This window comes from Sorex fumeus, unplaced genomic scaffold, assembly GCF_029834395.1.
Source record: "Sorex fumeus unplaced genomic scaffold, SorFum_2.1 ptg000033l, whole genome shotgun sequence".
NCBI lineage: Eukaryota > Metazoa > Chordata > Mammalia > Eulipotyphla > Soricidae > Sorex > Sorex fumeus.
The window spans coordinates 31,414,184-31,435,431 of NW_026606090.1; the positions used below are offsets into that span (position 1 = coordinate 31,414,184).

The 21,248-nt window shown below is 38.1% G+C and overlaps 1 protein-coding gene across 2 annotated transcripts in view; it reads left to right on the plus strand.

Moving 5' to 3' along the window:
- Positions 1-21,248, plus strand: part of MLIP (muscular LMNA interacting protein) — a 331,240-nt gene that overhangs the window by 136,281 nt on the left and 173,711 nt on the right. The window contains exons 1-3 of one of the 2 annotated variants that reach the window (XM_056116920.1): positions 1,302-1,397; positions 11,417-11,572; positions 15,509-15,898. In XM_056116920.1, the coding sequence (XP_055972895.1) occupies positions 1,302-1,397; positions 11,417-11,572; positions 15,509-15,898 (642 nt within the window). Of the gene's footprint in view, positions 1-1,301; positions 1,398-11,416; positions 11,573-15,508; positions 15,899-21,248 lie in introns of those variants that run through there. The other variant, XM_056116919.1, reaches the window with a different exon arrangement.

The following is a 21,248-nucleotide window of genomic DNA, read 5'->3' on the forward strand; positions in this document are numbered from 1 at the left end:
TGTCCTCCAAATGGTCTCAATCGTAGCTCCACAAGTGATACAGATCTTGTTGAAAACACAGAAAACGTGAAAATTCCACATCTCCTCAAGGAGAACCTGCACAGTAGCAAGATCTCCAGGTGGTTTATGTATAAAGTTTGGGAGCTCCATACTTTGTGCTGTTCTTTGGGATATAAGCTCTGCAAGGCAGAGGGCTTTCTATTGTCTGGTAGAAATCCACAAATGTACAAATTATACAAGAGAACACATTACTGGGTGGTGTGATATGGCATAATGTTCATATTCTGAAATTTAGATCATACTCTACTTCTAAAAGTATTATTATTTGGAAGAATTTCCTTCTGTATGGTGATAGATTTGTCCACTTTGACAATTATTTAATTTGTCATGTTTTTACCAACTTAGGCATTGGCTAAAATTGAAAATGTTAATTGGTGTCTTGTCACCACATCAAACCCTCCATTCCTTCCCCATGGCCTTTGATCTGTCACTTGCCCTTGGGACCCATCATTCATTGCCAAAAGCTCCAATATAGATATTAGAGATTTGGGGAAAAAATCAATACTCAGAAAATAGAGAAAAAGAAAGCCGAGGACTCCAATTAATTTCATATGTGAAGTTTTGAGGTCTGTTTCTCTGCCAGGAGGACACTTGCTATCTTTCAGGAATGCTGAAATAGAATTTCGCTTTCAAAAACAACTGGATTCCAAGCGTTATTTTAGATTGAATTTGGTTAGCAGCAAAACTTCAGTCACTACAGATGATCTTGTATTTTCACTTGCTATTTATACGCCAAGAATCCAAAGCTAATGATTTTTGAAATGATGGCTGTGCATTTTCCAGTTTCCTTATTTAGATGCACTGTTAACATGTATTTGTATTTCTGAATGTTCTCTGTGAGGGTGACCAAATGATTACAGAGATTGGCAGATGCTCGGGCCCTTCAATCAACTTCTTATTGCAGTACAATCTGGCTTCTCTGTTCTTTTTTGCCGAATGTATCATTGGAATCTATGCATAAGAGAAAAGAGGGCAAACACATATAGGTTGCATTTAAAAAAATTCACACTGATTCTATTTCAGCAGTCATCCTGACTGCTGATGAACTTGCAAATCTGAAAATTGCTTAAACTTAAAGCTACTCTTTGGAACTGCAACATTCTTTAGTGCAGGGAGGATTCCACTTTACCTCTTTTTAGAATTTTTTTTTTCTTTCCTGTGTGAATGTGTGTGTTGTTTTAGTGAGAGACTCCCTTCCCACCTCAGTCATTGGTTTGCTCACTCCCTTATGCGATGAATCAATGCTTCCAGAACAGGGGCTTCTGAGTGACTGCGGGAACAATTACTTCCAAATGAACTCGTGCATCTTAGCAGGGAACGTTCAGACCACACCCCAGGTAAAGGGAAGTCTTTCCTTAAAGCTTTCAGGAACTTTAAAAGGCTGCGGTTGTGCGCTGTGGTGTTCGCTGCAAGAGGGCTTGAGGGAGAGCTGTGTGGGGGTAGCTTGGATTGTATATTATAATGCAATGTTATCTAAAGTTAGTGGAAAGGGCGAGCAGATTAAGGCAGAACTGCTTACTGGGAACCAGGGAAAACGCTCAGGACAGCCCTTGGCATACTGTTGATGTAAGGACACCCTGTAACATCTCTTCTTAATAGGAGGCTAGTGGCCATCTGTGGTGTGGGAGTCAACATCAGAAGGGAGAGGGCTGTTGGGGAGAAAGGAGAAAGGAAGAAAAGGCAGACCAAAATGAGCTGCGGAGCAATTAGCTTTCAGGGCGCATGGGGAAAAACAATTTTTTTGAATTATTGTTTGATTGTCCGTGAGAAGGAGACAGTCTCAGAGATTTTGAACACTGGAAACCATATGTAGGAAGAGATTTAAAATTCTAGCTCTAATTTCTATGATTCATGTATTTTCTCATGGATAGAGACCAAGATGTGTTTTTAACCGGCATTGACAAGTGAAAGTGTTAATTGGCATTTAACAAGTGCAGTGGTATTAACATGCATCTGTTTCTGCTTTGTGTTGTGAAGGATTTTTCATCACCATAGCAATTCATTTCTGGGCTCCATTGGAACAAGTATGCTGTAAACAGCAACATTTTTTTTCTCCTTTTCTGAACAAGAGATCCAGCATTCTACAACCCATGGCTCTTTATCTAAATGCTGCAGTGTAGCTACTGTAGCTTCAAATGGAATTTTGTACCAAAAAAATCTGTATCCAGGGTAAGATTAGAGGATGCCAGGTAAAGGCGATGAAAAGAGCCCCATGCCAGCATTGTCCTGGTCGCTTAAAAGCAAATATTGAACCATTGCCCTTTCTGTCGTTGTTCTTCTGAGGTTTTGTGTACGGAGAGGAATTTATTCCTGATCTTTATCTCAAATTGCAATATAGAAAGATGAATAACTCTTGAGTTCTATTAGATTTTCCTGTTTCATGTTACTCTTGAATGATATAATGTATCGACTCAACTAAAGTTAAAAATTATTCTCCTATACAGTTAAAGAAGTATTATATATGATATGTTTCTGTAAAAAAATAGAAGTAATGAAATAGAAAGAAATAATTTAATTAATTTGCGGTTGCTTTCATTGTTGACATGTGGTTATGTTTAGAAATTTCTTTGAGGGCATTGATATTCACATACCTTATTCATTGAAACATCAGTCTTTATTTATACTTCTATTTTATCCACTAAAATGATGGCTATTAACCTTTAATAGGCCCATATTTTATTATATGGCAGCAATGGACGTTTATTTATATTTTAGAGATTTAACTAACTTTGAATTATACAAGTTATAGAGACCTTTTAAAGTAAGTATTCTTTGTTTATTTTCATTTTAAAGAGTAAAGGTGTTATTGTTAATTGTGGTTGTACATATTTCGTAGCCATAACATTTGTACTGGAAGCTATTAAGCATCAGTGTGTAAATTTTATTTGTATAGAACGTAGGATGGAACTCTAGTCAACATGGAGAGAAATGAGGGCAGGCCTATATAATCGAAGGTCCTCACTTTACCTCTTTTTTGATTTGCAAAGTATTATTTATTTCCTACCAAAGTGAAATTCTATCATTGGTTATATGAACTATCCTCAAGGATCTTCTTGCTAAGACCACTTTCCATCTATTACGATACTAGTTATGTAAAGAAACCTACCTAAAAACAATCCATCTAGAAAGTGTATTAAATTACTGTCTTGCTGACAGTGTGCTCCCAAATCTCATAAGGTTTTAATATTTTTCCCTAGGAAGGAAAACATTGTTTACTATTCTCAAATGATGAGCTGTAATCTGAAAATCAACATGAAAGATGTAGAAGAAAAATGAAAAATCATTTTAAATACTGGAGAAAACTTTGGTTTAGAAGGATTTGTTTTTGTACTTTAGACACTTTAAAAATATACATTGTTTTCAATTCTCTTTGTCATGGTGGTCCCTCCTCTATCCAAACTGTCTTCTTTCCCAGCATTTGAGACAGACTTCCAACTGCAGACCAATCCTCCTGCCCTTGTTTCTATTGTCCTTAGGTGTTGGTCTCATATTTTTTAAATATCCCATAATTGAGTCCAGATATTATTTATCTATCCCTCTCCTGACTCATTTCACTCATCATAATATTCTCCATTTCCATCCATTTATAAGAAAATTTCATAACTTTTTCTCAGAGCTGCATAGTATTTCATTTGTAGATGTACTGTAGTTTCTTTAACCAGTCATCTGTTCTCAGGCACTTAGTTGTTTCTAGATTCTGGCTTTGTGAATAGAGCTGCAATGAAAATAGAAGTGAAGAATTTAATTTCTACTGTGTGTTTTTGGACCATTGGGGTATATTCCCAGAAGTGGTATTTCTGGGTCACATGGAAGCTCAATTTCTAGCTTTTTGAGGAATGCCAATATTGTTTTTCAAAAAGACTGGACCAGTCAGGATTCCCACCAACAATGAAGAAGACTCCCCTTCTCCTCGCATCCACACCAACATATTGTTGCTCTTGTTCTTTTTGTTGTGTGCCAGTCTCTGTGGTGTGAGATGATATCTCATAGTTGTTTTGATTTGCATCTCCCTGATGATTAGAGTTATAGAGCATTCATTCACGTGCCTTTCGGCGATTTGTATTTCTTCTTTGTGAAAGTTTCTGTTCATTTCTTCTCCCCATTTCTTGATGTGGTTGGACACTTTATTTCTTGGAAAGTTCTAACAGTGCCTTATATATCTTCGATATTAACACCTTATCAAATTGGTATTGGGTAAATAACTTTTCCTAATCCACGGGCTGTCTTTGTATATTGATCACTATTTCTTTTGAGGTGCAGAAGCTTTTTCAGTTTAATGTAGTTTCATTTGTTCATCTTTGCTTCTACTTGCTTGGTCAGTGGTGTTTCATCTTTGCAGATAGTTGCAAATCATCACTCTGGATAAGAACTGCATGCTGAGAATAGGTAAAGGAACAAACATGATCTAACAGTTCCTGTTTTGCACCACCCATAATATCTCAAAGGAGAGAGAGAGAGAGAGAGAGAGAGAGAGAGAGAGAGAGAGAGAGAAACAGAGAGACAGAGAAAGAAGAAAAGTCCCTACCATAGAGACAGGCTGGGGGAAGGGTGGTGAGAGAGAAATTGGAGACATTGGTGGTAGGAAATGTGCACCGGCGGAGGGACGGGCATTGGAACACTATATGACTAAAACCCAACCATGATCAGCTTTGTAACTCCATGTCTCATGGTAACTCAAAAATAGCACTGTAGCACTGTCCTCCCATTGTTCATGGATTTGCTCGAGGAGGCTCAGTAATGTCTCCATTGTGAGACTTGTTGTTACTGTGTTTGGCATATTGAATATGTCATGGTTAGCTTGCCAGGCTTTGGCTCTGTGGGCAAGATACTCTCGGTAGCTTGCTGGGCTCTCTGAGAGGGGCGGAGGAATCGAACCCAGCTTGGCTGGGCCAGCCACTTGCAAGGCAAATGCCTTACCACTGTGCTATCACTCCAGCCAAAAATAAAAATTAAAATTAATGTATACATAGAGAGAGCGGGAAGAGAAAGAGAATTTCTAGAAGGCATAGGCTCTTTTATTTTTTTAAATTTGGGTTTTAAGAGTTTTTAAATTTAATCACTGTGAGATAGACTCTTATGGCATAAGTGTTTTAATTTTTTAGTTACCAAAAAGGGCTGGAGTGATAGCACAGCGGGTAGGGCGTTTGCCTTGCATGCAGCCAACATGGCCGACCCGAGTTCGATTCCTCCGCCCCTCTCGGAGAGCCCGGCCAACTACCGAGAGTATCTCGCCCGCACGGCAGAGCCTGGCAAGCTCCCCGTGACGTATTCGAGATGCCAGACACAGTAACAACAAAGTCTCCAATGGAGACGTTACTGGGCCCGCTCGAGCAAATCGATGAACAATGGGAGGACAGTGAGAGTGATAGTTACCAAAAAGTTCTGTCTTAGAACAGGGATACAGTTAGGTAATTCCATAAGAGAAGAAAAGTTATCCTACAATGGTATCCAAACCTCTTTATTTGATTTCTTGCTCAAAACAAAATATATAACAACTATTATCTGTGCCTCAGGTTACCTGTATCAGGGCCTCTGGGATGCCAGCCATGCACCATAATTAGCCTCTCCATCCCCGTCACCAGCATGCCTTTTGCTTTCACAGCAATGGTCAGGTCCACTTTCTTGTATCACTGTTCCTTGTCTTTCACCAAGTCATATACTTGTTTCTTTTGGTCTAGAAACCTGGTAACATGATCAAAGGCTTGCCTTTTAATCATTTGGAGCTCTATTTACAAATCTTAAACTCACACATTCATACTGTGCCCGGGATAGTAAATGTTTTCTGAGCCATGGAGGCTGTCAGTGCCTTGCACCCAAGTTTCTCATCTTTTTCTACCTAAACCGAACTCTGTGGTGGATAACTTTCCTTAAATAACTCTCCTTAGTACCCTCAATTTCTTTACACCTTCAGCATCCTTCTGTCAGAACTACCCCCAAACATCAGTTCTATAAACGTGACAGTTTATCTTCTCTGTTTCCACGTAATACAGCTGAATATTCCTAGAGGGAAGTGTCAAACTGTCAAGCAAAGCATTTCACTACAAATTCATGGATTTATTTTTGGGATAAGCCCTTAGCATTGTCGGCTCATCCTTTATGTCCTTATAGCTAGATATCTCATCTGAGGAAAGGTTGATGGTGCGTGTTGACCTTGCAGTGAACATTCACTTGATCACTTGACTTCCCGTTAATCGTCCTCAAGTGGGCGCCAGTAACATCTCCATTTGTCCCTGTCGCGTGCCAGTGTAGCCCAATGGCATCTGTTCGCTCTGGGAACATGAAGAGCCTCAAACCGATCGTTCATGATCTTGATGAAGAAGTCTGACCATCTGGTAGGTGGGCGGCCACGCGGTCTTTTGACATCCCGTGGGATCCAGTCGGTAACAGCTCTAGTCCAGCGGTCATCTTTAAATATCATTACGTGACCAGCCCATCTGATTTTTGACACCTTGGCAAATGAGATAGCGTCCCTGATTCTTGATCATCGATGGATGTCGGAACTCTGGATTCTTTCTCTCATTTGAGTGAAACGTGATATTCCAAGCATAGCTCTTTCAATTCCAGTGCTACAGTGCTATTTTTGAGCTACCATGAGACATAGAGTTACAAAGCTGATCATGGTTGGGTTTTAGTCATATAGTGTTTCAATGCCCATCCCTCCGCTGGTGCACATTTCCTACCACCAATGTCCTCAGTAATTATAATGGGTCTCATTCACCTGACCCTGAAGGCAGTGAACATTGTTCCAGCTTTTCCACTTCCCTGAAATCGGGTGTAACCTCTACTACTTCTTCCCAGTTATTAGATTACTTAACATTAGATTCGGAGGCTTCAGTCTTAGACCTTTTCCTCTACTTTTTTGTACTCTTTAGGGATTTAGTCTCATATTTTGCACGTATAAGTTAACAAACCTTATAATTATATCTCCATCCCAGACATTTCTCTCAACCCATCCTTACATCTATATTCATACTGTCTCTTGAATGTGTATTTGACATAGAAAGCTTAATCTTTTCCCCTAAGCCTGCTTCATCTGCTGTTTCCTTTATCACAGGGAATAGTGCATTTCTTGCAGATCTGCAGATTGAAATCTTTTACTCATTTGGTCTCATCCATCTTGCATCTAAATTTGCGGCAAATTGTTTTTCAATGGAAGTGTAGCAGACTTTTCGCACTTTGTATCACTCTTTTTACAGTGATTAAAGTTTTCTCTATTCTCCCTAGCATGGATTATTGGAATAGTTTTAAAATTTTTCTTTTGGCGGGGAAGCCTCCCAAGCAGTTTGAGAGTCTGGGGGCTATTCCCAGTGATTCTCAGCCACCAGGTAGGATGGTTCCAAGTTAGGGTCTGGGGATGCAGTGCTGCTTGGTCCCCCTGGTACTCAAGCCACTAGGCTGCTCTGGGCAGTGTGCTATAGATTTTTGTATGCTTAATTCATTTTCTGTCTCCTGTGTTAGATTTTAAATTTCACTGGGAAGACATTTTAGTTCACTATGATATCACCAACTGCAACAATGCAGTCTGACATTTAATAGGTATTTAATTAGATATTATTTATGAATTAAAGTAAGTAGAAGGCAAATGTTCAAGTAGAGCTACCTTAAATAGGTGCAGGGTAGATCATAGATAGAATATGAGACCATAGATAGAATTAAAGATGCAGGTGGTTGAGTAGATGTAGTGATGGGGATTGTGTGCATTCTCCTTTTTTTACCACTTTCATAATGTTTTAGCACTTTCATAATTACTTTTTATTGTAGTTTAGGTAACATGGTCACATGAGTGTGAACATTTATAGTACTGATGTGTAAGTTATTGTGCCTCACCACCACAAAGTGCCCCAAGCTCTCTACCACTGTCCCTCTGACCATGTCACCTCTAACCCATCACTTTATTCCTCTCCTTCCCCACTGTTTGCTAATCTGAATTTTTTAATCCAAGGCCAAGTATTTGTCATATTTCTCTACTCTCTACACTCTATTCCCTCATTTTTTCTCTTTCTATACCACAGATACGTGATTATCCAATATTTGACCTAGTGATTATCCAATGTTGAACCTTCTTCCTCTAGTTTATTTGACTTCACCTGATACTCTCCAGTTCTACCATGTGGCAGTGTGACTTCTCTTCCTTGTTATTATTTTATTTGGGGGAATTATTTTATGATTATTTCAGTAATGGCATAAAATGAGGATCAAACCTGCAGCTTACAATGAGGAGGGGAAACAAGATGTTGAGGATATGAATAAAGAGGCGAATATATGAGTTCTTTAGGTGAATGACAAAGTGGTGGGTTCTGAAATTATTACTAGAAAGCAATATAAAGTACTTGCTTGATACTCAAAGCCATAAATTTGAAGTGAACAATAAACATGGTAATGTGATTTTCTCCATTCACATTATATCTGTGGCACAGGTGTTGGATATCTAGGGTTAGAGTTAATGGGACTGTGATTTATACAAACTGAGATGACAATGCTAGAGAGAGCAAGGCACATGGCATGTCACATGGGAGCAATTGTGTCCGCTGTTGCTTGTTTTGTTGAAACATGGGAAAACATAATGTTGGAAGGATGCATTGATTTTTATTCTGGTGCGATCTGAGGAATGGTTGAGTTGAGGTACTAGATAAAGTGATATGGAAAGTAAATAATAGTGGTAAGAGAATGAAGCTGTCCTTGCCGGGGCACCTTGGAGGGGGGCAGGTTGAGTTTACCTCCCCACCCCAAGCAGAGCTCTGGCAGCCGAAGACCCAGCCACAACCATTCTGAGACCACTCTCCACATGCATGAAGGTACTGGCAGAGGAACAAAGGCATGTGGGTCCCAGGGCTGAGATCTCCAAGCCTGCTTGGATTGGGGCTGAGCATCCTCCATTCAGATCCTCCATCTTCCAGTAGGCAGAGGTCACACCCATTACACGCTGCCCCCCCCAGAGCCCTGTAATCCCATCAATGGTCATGACCCAGAGACTATAAAACCCAGCTCCGGGAAGTGCACAGCCGCATTTGCGGCTGTGTGACATCTTATTATCTCATTCTTATTTTGGACAATGTGGCAGGCTACCAAATGTAAGCTGCCCACACGACAGAGTCTGGCAAACTCCCCGTGGCATACCCAATATGCCAAATACCAGTAACAATGATGGGTCTCATTCTCCTAACCCTGAAAAAGCCTTGAATATGACACTTTTTAAAATCTCAGGGCTAGGACGAAGGAGACGTTACTGGTGCCTGCTCGAGGCAACCGACGAACAACAGGATGATCGTGATCATGATCGTGAATGAAGAGAATGAAAAAGATAAATTTAAGGAGGGCTTGTACCCACAAATCTTGAGTAGGAATGGGAGCAATCAGATAAAGTAGGGGTCAAGGAAACACAGTAGTAGACCAACTATCCTTGAGATACAATATTAGGTAATATAAAAAGCATCATATAACAAAAAGTGGAATAGAACCTTGAGCAAAATATTCAAAGAAGAAATGGTTCAATTTGAGCATGGCCAGATGACTAGGTATTTGAATTGCTACAGATGAAGGCCACGAGACTCAGAGATGCATATTTGTCGATTCATGGAAGTTAAAGAACATTCTGGAGGCAGTTAAACGATGCAGAGAAAATTCATCATACTTCAAGGCTCAGTGTGAGAGAAAACAGCTATCTCTGAGGGAGTTTATAATGGCAGCAAGCACCCTTCAAAATGAAACTGAATTTAGTGGTAACTGAAATGGGAGAGAAATTAGGGCTCTGGATGATATCATGGTGGCTGACTAAATTCCAGAAAGCATATAATAAAGTCTCGAGAGTTGGAGTAGCGTGCAAGCTGGGAACAAAGTTAGGAATGTACATACAGGGTTGATGGGTGTCCCTGAGACCAGACCTTCTCACAGGGATTAACATGATGGGGTTGCAGGACTTGCCAAGACCAAGTCTGAGCGGGCTAAGGCACATAAAGTTAGTATGACTTGGAGGGAAAGAAAAGAGGTCCCCCCCCCCACACACACAACGTTCATCTTTCTTGTGATAAAAACATGGGGAGAGGTGGACAGTGCCAATGTGATTCTTACTGAAGAGGGTACATGTTATCATGAGCATTGGCTACACTTCCTTCACCATTCCATTTATTTCATTCTACCACATTAAAGAGCTTTTCCTCCTCTTAATTTTCTCTGGTCCCCAGACAGATCAGGTTACTTCTACCTGCCCTTGAAATTGGCCTGCCCTTTCGGAAGCTTTTCATCTTTATTGGTTGTTTCTCTGAGCCTATAGTTAGACTCTAAACTAACCCTATCCCATCACAATACCAACACAGGCACTTTGCTGACTCTCTTTTCCTTTGTGACTACCTCCCTACTAGCATCTCACCTAAACTGGAAAGTGCCGTTGACAGTCCTGTCTTCCCTTGCGTCTTTTTTCATCTGTCTTCTCTCTGTTGCACTTCTGTCACTGAAGCGAACCAGGAGTCTCTCTCTCTCCTTGTTTCTCTTCTTATGTCTTTCACAACCAGAATTATTTACCTAACATTCCAATGCATCTGTGTCAGCTCCTAGTCAGACAGTACTATTATGTTTCTCTGTTGTGGGTGGGACATAATCCAAGCCAGCTGTAGATGCCACTGCTAACTGCCCCCACCCCACCCTTGGGATTTCAGCCTAGGATAGATTTATCCTTCTCTCCCTCTTCACTTCATATTTCAAGTTTAGCGCTTGCCTTTCATAGATCTTCTCAGATTAGGAAAGCATTTCTAACTGCACATTTCTGAGTGCCTCACACACAGAGAGTACGTAGATTCATTTTTTAATGGATATAAAGTAGATGAGAGAAGTTTTATCCTCTACATCCTTGAGAGGCGGCGTCAACATTCTGGTAGCCAGAAAGTAGGTTTTTTTTTTCCGATTAAAGTCCATATTTTAGCATTCTATTTAATGACGAATATTGGAATGGGGTAAGTTTCTTGCTTGGTTGATGATTATGAATCAAATCGAACCTGCTAACCCAGGGTTAAATAGGTAAACATCAATTTTGAAGCAGCCCAGATGCTGTGCTTGTGATGACTGAGTAGAGATGGCTTTGAATATTCCAGCAGGTCAGCTTGTCAACCTGTTGTTTTATTGCCACCCTCTAAAACAGCATCTTCCTGGGGCTGCCCAACTTTCTCTGATAAATGGTATCATTTAAAAAAAAAGCTACACTATGACTATTTTTATGGTTGTTTTCTTTGGCAACCATACACCCGAGGACCAGACAATAGGTGATTTATCAAAATAAATGAGATAAATATCATGGTTTATGGAGAATAAAGTCAAGACAAACCTCTGACAAGACTGAAAGGCTAATTTATTACATGTCTCATAGGTCTCTTCTGGTGATTCTGAAGCCAAACCTCTCATCTTCACATTTGTTCCCACTGTCAGAAGACTACCAACCCACTCTCAGTTGACTGGCACCTCTAAATTTCTTGTTAAAATTCCTGAGGAACCAAGTGATAAGAATCCAGAAACTGTAACTAGGGTAGGATTCTTTTTATTCTTTTTTTTCCCTATCAAGCCATTAACACTAAACCATCACTAAATTATTCATCAATATGACGCACAAAAAATTGTTCGAATGTTTATTTCCTCAGCTTAAAGTGAGATGGCTGTGAAGTTTAATGTTGACTAAAAATACAATTCCATAACAGGAGCCTAAATGTCATCACAGTCTTCGGGCTGTGGCTGTGGCTCAGTGGTAGTGTTCCTGACTTGCTGAGGTGAGACTCCGGGCTTGACCCTGGCAGTCACCTCCGTCGCCCAAAATAGAATTAAATGTCATCAAACCTCACAATCTAACATGTTACTCTCAATCCTTTCGAGTCAGCAGACATCCATTATTTGCTATTTACAGTCTACCTCCTGGTACCTCCCCTTCTTTCGGACCATTGAAAAAGACTAAGACCAAGATATCTTATAGTTAAAATTTTTATCTTGAACAAAAATACAAGATTGAGTCTGGGGAGAATTGACTGGAGTTTGTGTTTCTTGCACATGGCGGACCCCTGTTCAATACCCTGGCCCACATACATCCCTGAGCATAGCCTGGAGTGTCCCTTGAGCACAGAGACAGGAGTAAGCTTTCAACGCAGCTGCGTGTGGCCCCCAAACCAAAACAAAATGCAAAGTACCCAAACTTGGGGAAGTTTGTGAGTACATCGTATGCACAAACTTTAATGTTAGTTTTGTGAATGTGTGCAGCTTTGGTGTTTAAAGGCCTTGTCCATGGTCATAAAGCTATTGATACTCCTTCAATGATGGAACTTTTGAAAATGTATCCTTATGGAACTAATACAAAAGAAAATAATTTTCTGTAGGAAAATAGTTAGGAAAAAATGAAAACTGCCAAATAGCTAACAGAAAAGTGTATTGCATTTCACCTTAACCAAGTTATAATTGTATTACCCCAACTAAGTTATAATTATTTATAATTATGTAATTCCTTAGTAAAGGTTAACTTAATGTGACAAAATACATTAAATTATGCTGTAATTATTACTATATAAAAGAAAGTCGATATAATAATGTATTACAGTCTGCACTGTACTGTAGCACTGTCTTCCCGTTGTTCATCGATTTGCTCCAGCGGGCACAAGTAACATCTCCATTGTGAGACTTCTTACTGTTTTTGGCATATCGAATACGTCACAGTTAGCTTGCTAGGCTTTGCCGTGTGGGCACGATACTCTCGGTAGCTTGCCAGGCTCTCCGAGAGGGGCGGAGGAGTCGAACCAGGGTCAGCCTGGGTCAGCTGTGTGCAAGGCAAGCGCCTTGCCACTTTGCTATTGGTCTGCCCTATTACAGTATAATATATTACAATATTACAGTATGTATAACATAATATATTATATCCTATATATAATATATTAACATAATATATGATGATATAATATATATGATATAGTATATATACTATATATTGTGTATGCTATAATATATATATACTATAATTATAACTATCTATATAGGAAGATACCAGGACTGAAAATAGAATAGAAAATAATTGGAAAATGGTTTGTTAGAATAATTAAATATGAGGTGAAAATGGCTTTGTCTTTAATAAAATGTGAGTGAGGGAACTTTATAGCCTTGAGCCAACTGGAAGGTTTGGGTAAGATTGTATTGAAATATCTAGCAAGTTGTAATTGTATCTATGATCCTCAGATTTCCAACCTTGTTTCTTTTTATTTCAAAGACTATTGGGGAAAAATTATTTTAGATAACCCTGGATGCTACATGAAGTGGTTTTGGGGAAAGGATCTCTACAATACTACACTGCCACATGTAACATACTCATGGGTTACTTTGTCAGATTGTAGATATATGAATCAGTGTTGTTTTCAATGGCACAAAATTTCCAAATAATAATGTTATTTATTTGTTATTGCAACATTGCACACACAACTGCATTTTTAAAACACTTTAAAATTTACAAGATTTTTTCCCTGATTATTAGCAGTTCAATGTTATAATAGAACAGGATACAAAATCACTATTTCTTTATATATTTAACAACTATTAATTAGATATATTCTGCAATAGACGCTATGGATTCTGAATGAATAAATTCAATTCACAGTTTTTTGTTGAAAAGAAGACAAAAAATTAAAATTTTAAAAAATTAAACCTCAAGCTGTGAAAGATACAGTAAAAAGGATATCAGTCTAAAATACCATAGGATGATGGACTGTGAGTCTTTTCAGATGATTAATTTACATTGGTAACTTTTTTCTTTTATATTATATTAATAGGCTGGAGCAATAACACAGTGGTAGGGCATTTGCCTTGCACGCTGACAGCCCAGCCGAGCCGGGTTTGATTCCTCTGTCCCTCTCGGAGAGCCCAGCAAGCTACTGAGAGTATCTCGCCCGCATGGCAAAGCCTGGCAAGCTACCCGTGACGTATTCAATATGCCAAACACAGTAACAACAAGTCTCACAATGGAGATGTTACTGGGCCCGCTCGAGCAAATCGATGAACAACGGGAGGACAGTGTTTGTTTTGTTTTATTATATTAATAAATAATCTAAAATGTTTTCTCAAACAAGTGAATTTTTGTTATTTTACATATTTACATATTAAGATGTCTTTTTATTCTCTTTGTAATTTAAGTTCTGGGCTTTCATTACTATATAGTATTATAACTTATTATTTGAAATAACATTATTAGAGAAATCCTAATCAGAGACCATTTGTGTTTTATTTGGACTATATCATCATCAGCTGAAAAACATATAATGATGTATAAAATGAAATCCTTAGTTTAGTTGTATCTAATCACTTCTATTTTATCTTCACATATAAAGTCCATGCACACATCATACACAGCAAATATTAAATTGACTGCTACAGTTGAAATTTATTTTACTGCATTCAATGTCTTTCTTAACTTAGTATTTTGAAGTAACTTTAGACTCAAAGAAAAATTGCAAAGAAAATAATAGCAATCATAGTGTGATTTTCTAAACTATGAAAATAAACACTGATTCTTTTTCATACTTTTTTCTAAAAAATATTTTTCATAATTAAGATAAAGTAAGTTTTTTTAGAAAAAAAGTAGAAAAGATATTTTGATAGCTGATCAAGTTGACTTGCTTTTGGTCTTAGAAAATTGCATTCATAGCAAATTGAATGAGAAAAAATTTAAAAATTTAGAATTTAGAATTATAAATACAAAGTAAAATATAGTAAAAATTTTGCATAAAAATATTTACCTTTTTACCACCTTCACTACCTCCTCTATCTCTATCCTCCCTTCTTTATCTTATTCTTATGTTTCTTTCTCCACATCTTTCTCCTTTATTTCCACCTTTATTCCTAATTGATCTCTATACATATTTATTAATGTGTACACATTTCGTTCTGATTTTGTATTTCCTTTTAGACTTTTATAAAATATTTTTATAAAATTATTTTTTATTTATAAAAATCATATCATTTTATTCATAGCAGATTTATTAGTTGCTATTATGGACCCTAAATTGTTTGTGCTTAGGCATGAATGGACGGAGCATTAAACACATATAGTTAAGTTAAACCCATTGTCTTCAAAGAACATCTGATGTTTTAAAGAATTTTATGCACTGTGACTTGCAATGCTGTAATGAGGGTTTCATGCATACAACATTCCATAGCCTATGAGATTGTCTTTCTCTCTACCACTGTCTCAGGGCTCACCCTTAAGTGTTCAACTCAGTTCTGTAGACCAGGTCTCAGATTCTATTCCCTTTGGCCATTTGTTATTCTCTTACTATGCCTCCTAATATTTCACATATAACACAAGAAATAAACTAAAACAAACAAAAAAAAGCTTGTGTCCTTGGAGATTAGAAACAGATTAAGCTTCCAAGTACATATGTAGAAAATAAGCATTTATCAAACCCATGTCAAGGTTTTTATATCTCTCTATTTATTGCAGTCTAATTCCAATGAATACTTGACCTTAAATGCTGAGAGCCAGCAGAAGAGAGACCAAGAAGGACCATTGCTTCACCCTACAGAAATCAGTGAAAAGGTTTCACAAGAAAGCAGGATTCGAGCTAAAGAACCTCAAAGAATGCAGCAAAGTGACCTCTTCAAAGCTGAGTATGTCTTTATTGTGGACTCGGAAGGGGAAGATGAAGCTCCAACCAGAAAAGGTGAAGAAACTCCCACTCTGGGGATGAGCATCCCAGCTCCACGACCCAAGTCTCTCGCCATCTCCTCCAGTCTGCTCTCTGACATGGCCCGTCCCAAAACCCAAGGGGTAGACCTCCCATCCCAGCCAGAAATTCCTCATGGCACAGTACCTCAGCAAAAGCCTGTGCAGGTAAGTTTTTCTTCTTATCCTAAGAAACAATAAATGTTTGCATAAACCATATCCTGTCATATCTGCAAAGACATTTATGCAAAATTGCAAAACGCAAAGAAACTAAAATCCCCAGGTTCCAAGATCCTAAGTTGTCATAGTACACATATATGTAAATCTTTTTAATATAATTTATGTATATACTATTTGGCAATATTCAGAAGACAAAGGAAAAATTTATAAATCAAAAAGGATTTTATATAATTATACTATTAAATCGAAGAGAAAATGAAAATTTTCACGGAAGTGGATTTGCAAGAATATTATCTCTTCTTATTGGAGAATTCTTGGAGAAGGTTGATGTTGGGAATTTCTTAGGAGAGAGTGCATGGTGAAGTGAGTGGGTTTATCAAGAATTCTTAATAGGATAAAGATTGAGTAAGAAGACATCAGTTGCATAGCATACACAAACAGATCACTTTAAAACTGGAAAACACAATAAAAGGGTGCGTTAAGAAATAGGATGGTGTCAGGAAAAGAATTCTCCACCATTCATCTGAAGGGAAATATCTACTGAAGTCGTCCTTATGACTGGTCCCTCTGAAATAGGGTGACTATCCCACTTCCAAGCCCACCAGTAATTCTGAATGGCTTCTTTAAGATGGTGAGTCTATGGGTCTATAGTGTGATAGGAGAAGATGTATCTTGATGGTTGGAGAGAAAGTGATGGATAGGAGAAGCATTTTGGAGAGAAAATACTGATATAATTGGCTAATGGTCAGCTCTTCTAATAAAATTATAAGATGACTTTGACAAGGCAGTAGTAGAATATTAGGAGGCAGAAGATGACTTGGAGAATAGTGATGTGGAATTCTTGTTAATGAAGCCTCATGAAGTCCTGTTTATGATCTAGATCTGCATTTGGAAGTTTTGCATAGTATTTGGGAGAACACTTATTGGTGAGACTTGGTCGCATCCAAAACTGTAGAGGAGGATTTTTTTTTGAGGTGCTATCACATCTGTATTTAAGCAACTTTTTCCTGCTGTATGCAAAATACCTTCAATTATCCAGTATTCATGTGCTAACTTCTGATTATTGAAGATTGACTGGGGTGCCCTCAGCCAATCCTACTGGAACAAAAATTCTATTTCTTATTGAAACTTAGTCTCAGTTATTTTTGAAAACATTCTTATAATTAAATTTTATCTTAATAAATAAGCAGTCATGAACTTAGAACTTTTATTTCCTGTATCAGGAAAAATATTTGAACAGCTGAGTTGAAAATGTGGAGGTTACACATTTGGTGAAAGGTAACTTGATGTGGTCCTTTGAAGGATATGTAGCTGTGATGATGCCAAAATATCACCACGAGAGAATGTCGTGGGGGGGATGCCAGACTACAGCAGTGATATTGCCCGGACCATGCACTATTAAGGCCCCAGAACGGGCCTCACCCATGCAAGCCAGTATGCCACCATTTCCCCAGTCAAGCAAAATTGTTTTTGGAATTTTTCTTTTTAACTTTTAATAGGGGTCACATCCATCAGTGCTGGGAGCGGAAGGTGGTTTTGGGTGCCACTCTTGTCTGTGCTCTGCGGGGTGGTAAGAGCCTGATTCTGAGGCACTGCTTGAAGCGCAGTGGTTGGTGGGGCTACACTGGGGCCACAGCAGTAGTACTGGAAGGCCATGTGGTCCTGGGTGTTGGACTCTGGGCCTCTCACACGCTTGGCATAGGCTCCACTACTTTGAACCATATTCCTTACCACTGGAGTTTTTGTGTATTTTGTTCCCAAATAGATTTCTTATCCAGAATTGGTAGTGTGTTTGGTTTCATGTGACCAAATACACAGAGAACTGGAGAGTTAGTGCGGTGAGTGTGTAGGTGCTTGCCTTACACTTAACTGACTTGGATTTGGTTCCTGGCACCTTATAAGGCACCAAAGCCCTGCCAGGGGAATCCCTGAATACAGAGACAGGACTAAGCCTTGTGCATTTCTGGGTGTACCCTTGCCAAAACCAACCAACCAAACAAAAACCCCCAACCCCACCCCATCACCCCAATCCAAAACAGCATGGCCAAATAAATGTAAGTCAAGCTAGAGACCAAAATTGCACACACTTTGGAATAATTTTTCAGAATAGGTTACTTTGGAAATATCAGTACATTATAGTTCTTATTATCACGACCATCTTGTTAATTGTCGATTGCCTCGAGCAGGCCCCACTAACGTCTCCTTCATCCTAGCCCTGAGATTATATTCAAGGCTCTTTAGGAGAATGAGACCCATCATTGTTACTGGTATTTGGCATATTGGGTACGCCATGGGGAGTTTGCCAGACTCTGCCGTGTGGGCAGGCTGCATTCGGTAGCCTACCAGTTTGTCCAAAGTAGGAATGAGATAATATGATGTCATAATAAGATAATAATAATAAGATAATAAACTTATTATCAATGCTTCAAATGAAAAGTGAAAGCTCAACCTGATTTTTTAGTGGTGATTGAAAATTGTGATTAACATAAATGGAGAAATACTGTTTCCTGAAATACAGCAATTATTTCTGTATCAATTGCCTATATAATCCATTTGAATGATAAAGAGATCATTTTGACATAAAAATAGAATGAAATGAGTGTAAGATGCCTGTTATTGACAAATACAAACTAAAGACAAGTCACCACAGAACCAAGAGAAGCACTCTGAGAATTTTACTGTAGTCAGTTGTAGGAGTAACAAGTTTAAAAAATATTGCATAATTGTATTCCTTAATGCCAGTAACATTAATTTTAGGTATAAATGAAATTAATTAAATTAATTCTAGTCTACCTGGTAAAAGTAAATCCATGTACAGAATTGTCTCTACATTAGCAATAGTATATTAAGTTATCAATAATGCAATAACATGAATAAGAACCATCAATAATGCAATAATATATCAAGCTGTTCCACTTCTATTCTTTCCTTGAGCCTTTACATAAAGTAGTGTAGAAATTGTTTTGATTAAACCATATCTCTCTTCTTCACCTTTCTGATTTTCAGAAAAAGCACACACACACACACACACACACACACACACACACACACACACCACAACTCTAAGGAGCCCTTGATTTATCTGTGTGAATCTTCTTCCTTTCCTAGCCCCACCTCCATTTTCTCCCAGGCTAGTTGATGCCCAAGTTCATCTTTTTCAGTCTCTTTGAAGAAAAGGTAGTTTTTTAAAAAAATTATTTTATTTTTATAATGTATTTCACAATATTTGGTTATGTTTCCTATTCAAACACCAATCCCACCACCATGACACCTTCCCACCACATTTTGGATGTTTCCATCCTGAACCCAACCCCTGCCGCAAAGCAGAACTGAAATAATTTATTTTGTTTTGTTTGTTATGAATACACCGCTGAAAAGACTCCAAAAAACTTTCCTTAGAGGAGAGTGTGTGAAGATATTTTTATTTCACGCAGGGGCCATTAAGCTGTTCTATAAGAAATTACTAATATGTTGTTAAGGGTTGAGCCTTGTGCTTTTATATATATACATATATGTGTGTATGTATATAGTATTGCACTGTCCTCCTGTTGTTCATCGACTTTGCTTGAGCAGGCACCAGTAACGTCTCCATTGTGAGACTTGTTGTTACTGTTTTTGGCGTATCGGACACGTCATGGGTAGTTTGTCAGGCTTTGTCGTGTAGGCGCGATACTCTTGGTAGCTTGCCAGGCTCTCCGAGAAGGGCAGAGGAATCGAACCTGGGTCCCAGGTCAGCTGCGTGCAAGGCGCTGTGCTATCACTCCAGTCCATGTATATGTATGTATATATATATATATATATATATATATATATATATGTAAAAATATATTTCTCTCTAACACTGGCTGTCTTCTACTTTAAACCCCATCAAATGTGGTGCGCTACTCTGGAGTATGAGTGGTGTAAGGTATGAAGAAAAGGTACTTTTTCTCCTTCATCGTTTTCAGTTTCTTTTTAGCTTGCTAACCTTTAAAGAAAATCTTCAATGTGCCTTCTTTTCACTAAGTCTTAATAATCAGCTTTGTCAAGGCCTTCCTCTTGTTCATTTCTGCATTTCTTGCAGTAATTTCAGTGTCTTGCTCATGGTCAGGGTTCCAAAAAGATGCTTTGAAGGAATAAATATTTACAGTTCACACCCAGGATCTACTTGTTCAGCCAGACCCTTTATGATATCTGCTTTGATCCCACAGTGAAGAAAACCTTTCCCTTAATATAATTCTGATATTTGTTTCTTAGTACATCTTTTATCATAATTATGTTTTTCCAGGACATATTATAACTACTTAGGTTGATGCCTTATCTCTCCTAGCACACTATAAGGTCTTTACAGTGCATGTTAAATACATTTCTTTATTCACCAGTCAATTCTCTGCAGGGATTACTATATCTTTTGGCATAGTAAAAGGTAAAGGTAAAGGCCCTCCCGTTGATCGTCGATTTGCTCGAGCGGGCCCAGTAACGTCTCCATTGGAGATTTTGTTGTTACTGTGTCTGGCATATCGAATACTCTCGGTAGCTTGCCGGGCTCTCCGAGAGGGTTGGAGGAATCGAACTCGGGTCGGCCATGTTGGCCGCTTGTAAGGCGAATGCCCTACCGCTGTGCTATCGCTCTAGGCATAGTCAATAAATTAAAAAATTGGGTCAAATTTATTTTTATTCCAAATACTTTCACCAAAATGCTATATTTAGTTAAATCAGTGTGATGTTTAAAAAGTCACTATATAAAAGTTTTAAATAAAGCTATAAAAATGAGTTTTTGAGAAAGATAAATGTTTTTGAATCTTAGTTTTTAAAATTTTGTCATGAAAGTCTTTGAATGATCTTAATTAGGATATAATTAGAGTTAAAATAAAGATGAATAAAAGCACAAAAGTAGGGAGTAATTTTTAAAAAAATATATGACAAAGCTTAGAGGTAAAACAGTCGGGAATAAAATGGGAAAACTTGATGGGTAAAATTAACTAGATTTGTTCATTATTAATATGGAGGGACATGAAAATCTACCATTAACAGTTTTGTAAGCCATGGTGTCTAAAATAAGAGTAATATGTGAGAAAAATGAAAAATGAATGCATTGTATAGTCAGTAAATTTGAGTGTATATTGCTATCATTAATTGAAGAAGGAACAATAGGTCTTGAGAAGGGATAGGAAGGAAGATGAGACTGTGGTGTCATGTTTGAGATGTATCAGCACAAATAATGACATCTAGAGAGTAGGAAGAAGTATAGATATGCAGCTCTGAAGAACACCAATTGAAGAAATAAGGATGAACATATTCACTCATGGGAAAAAATGTAGAACAAGACAATGAAAGTAAAACCCGAGATAGCACAAAA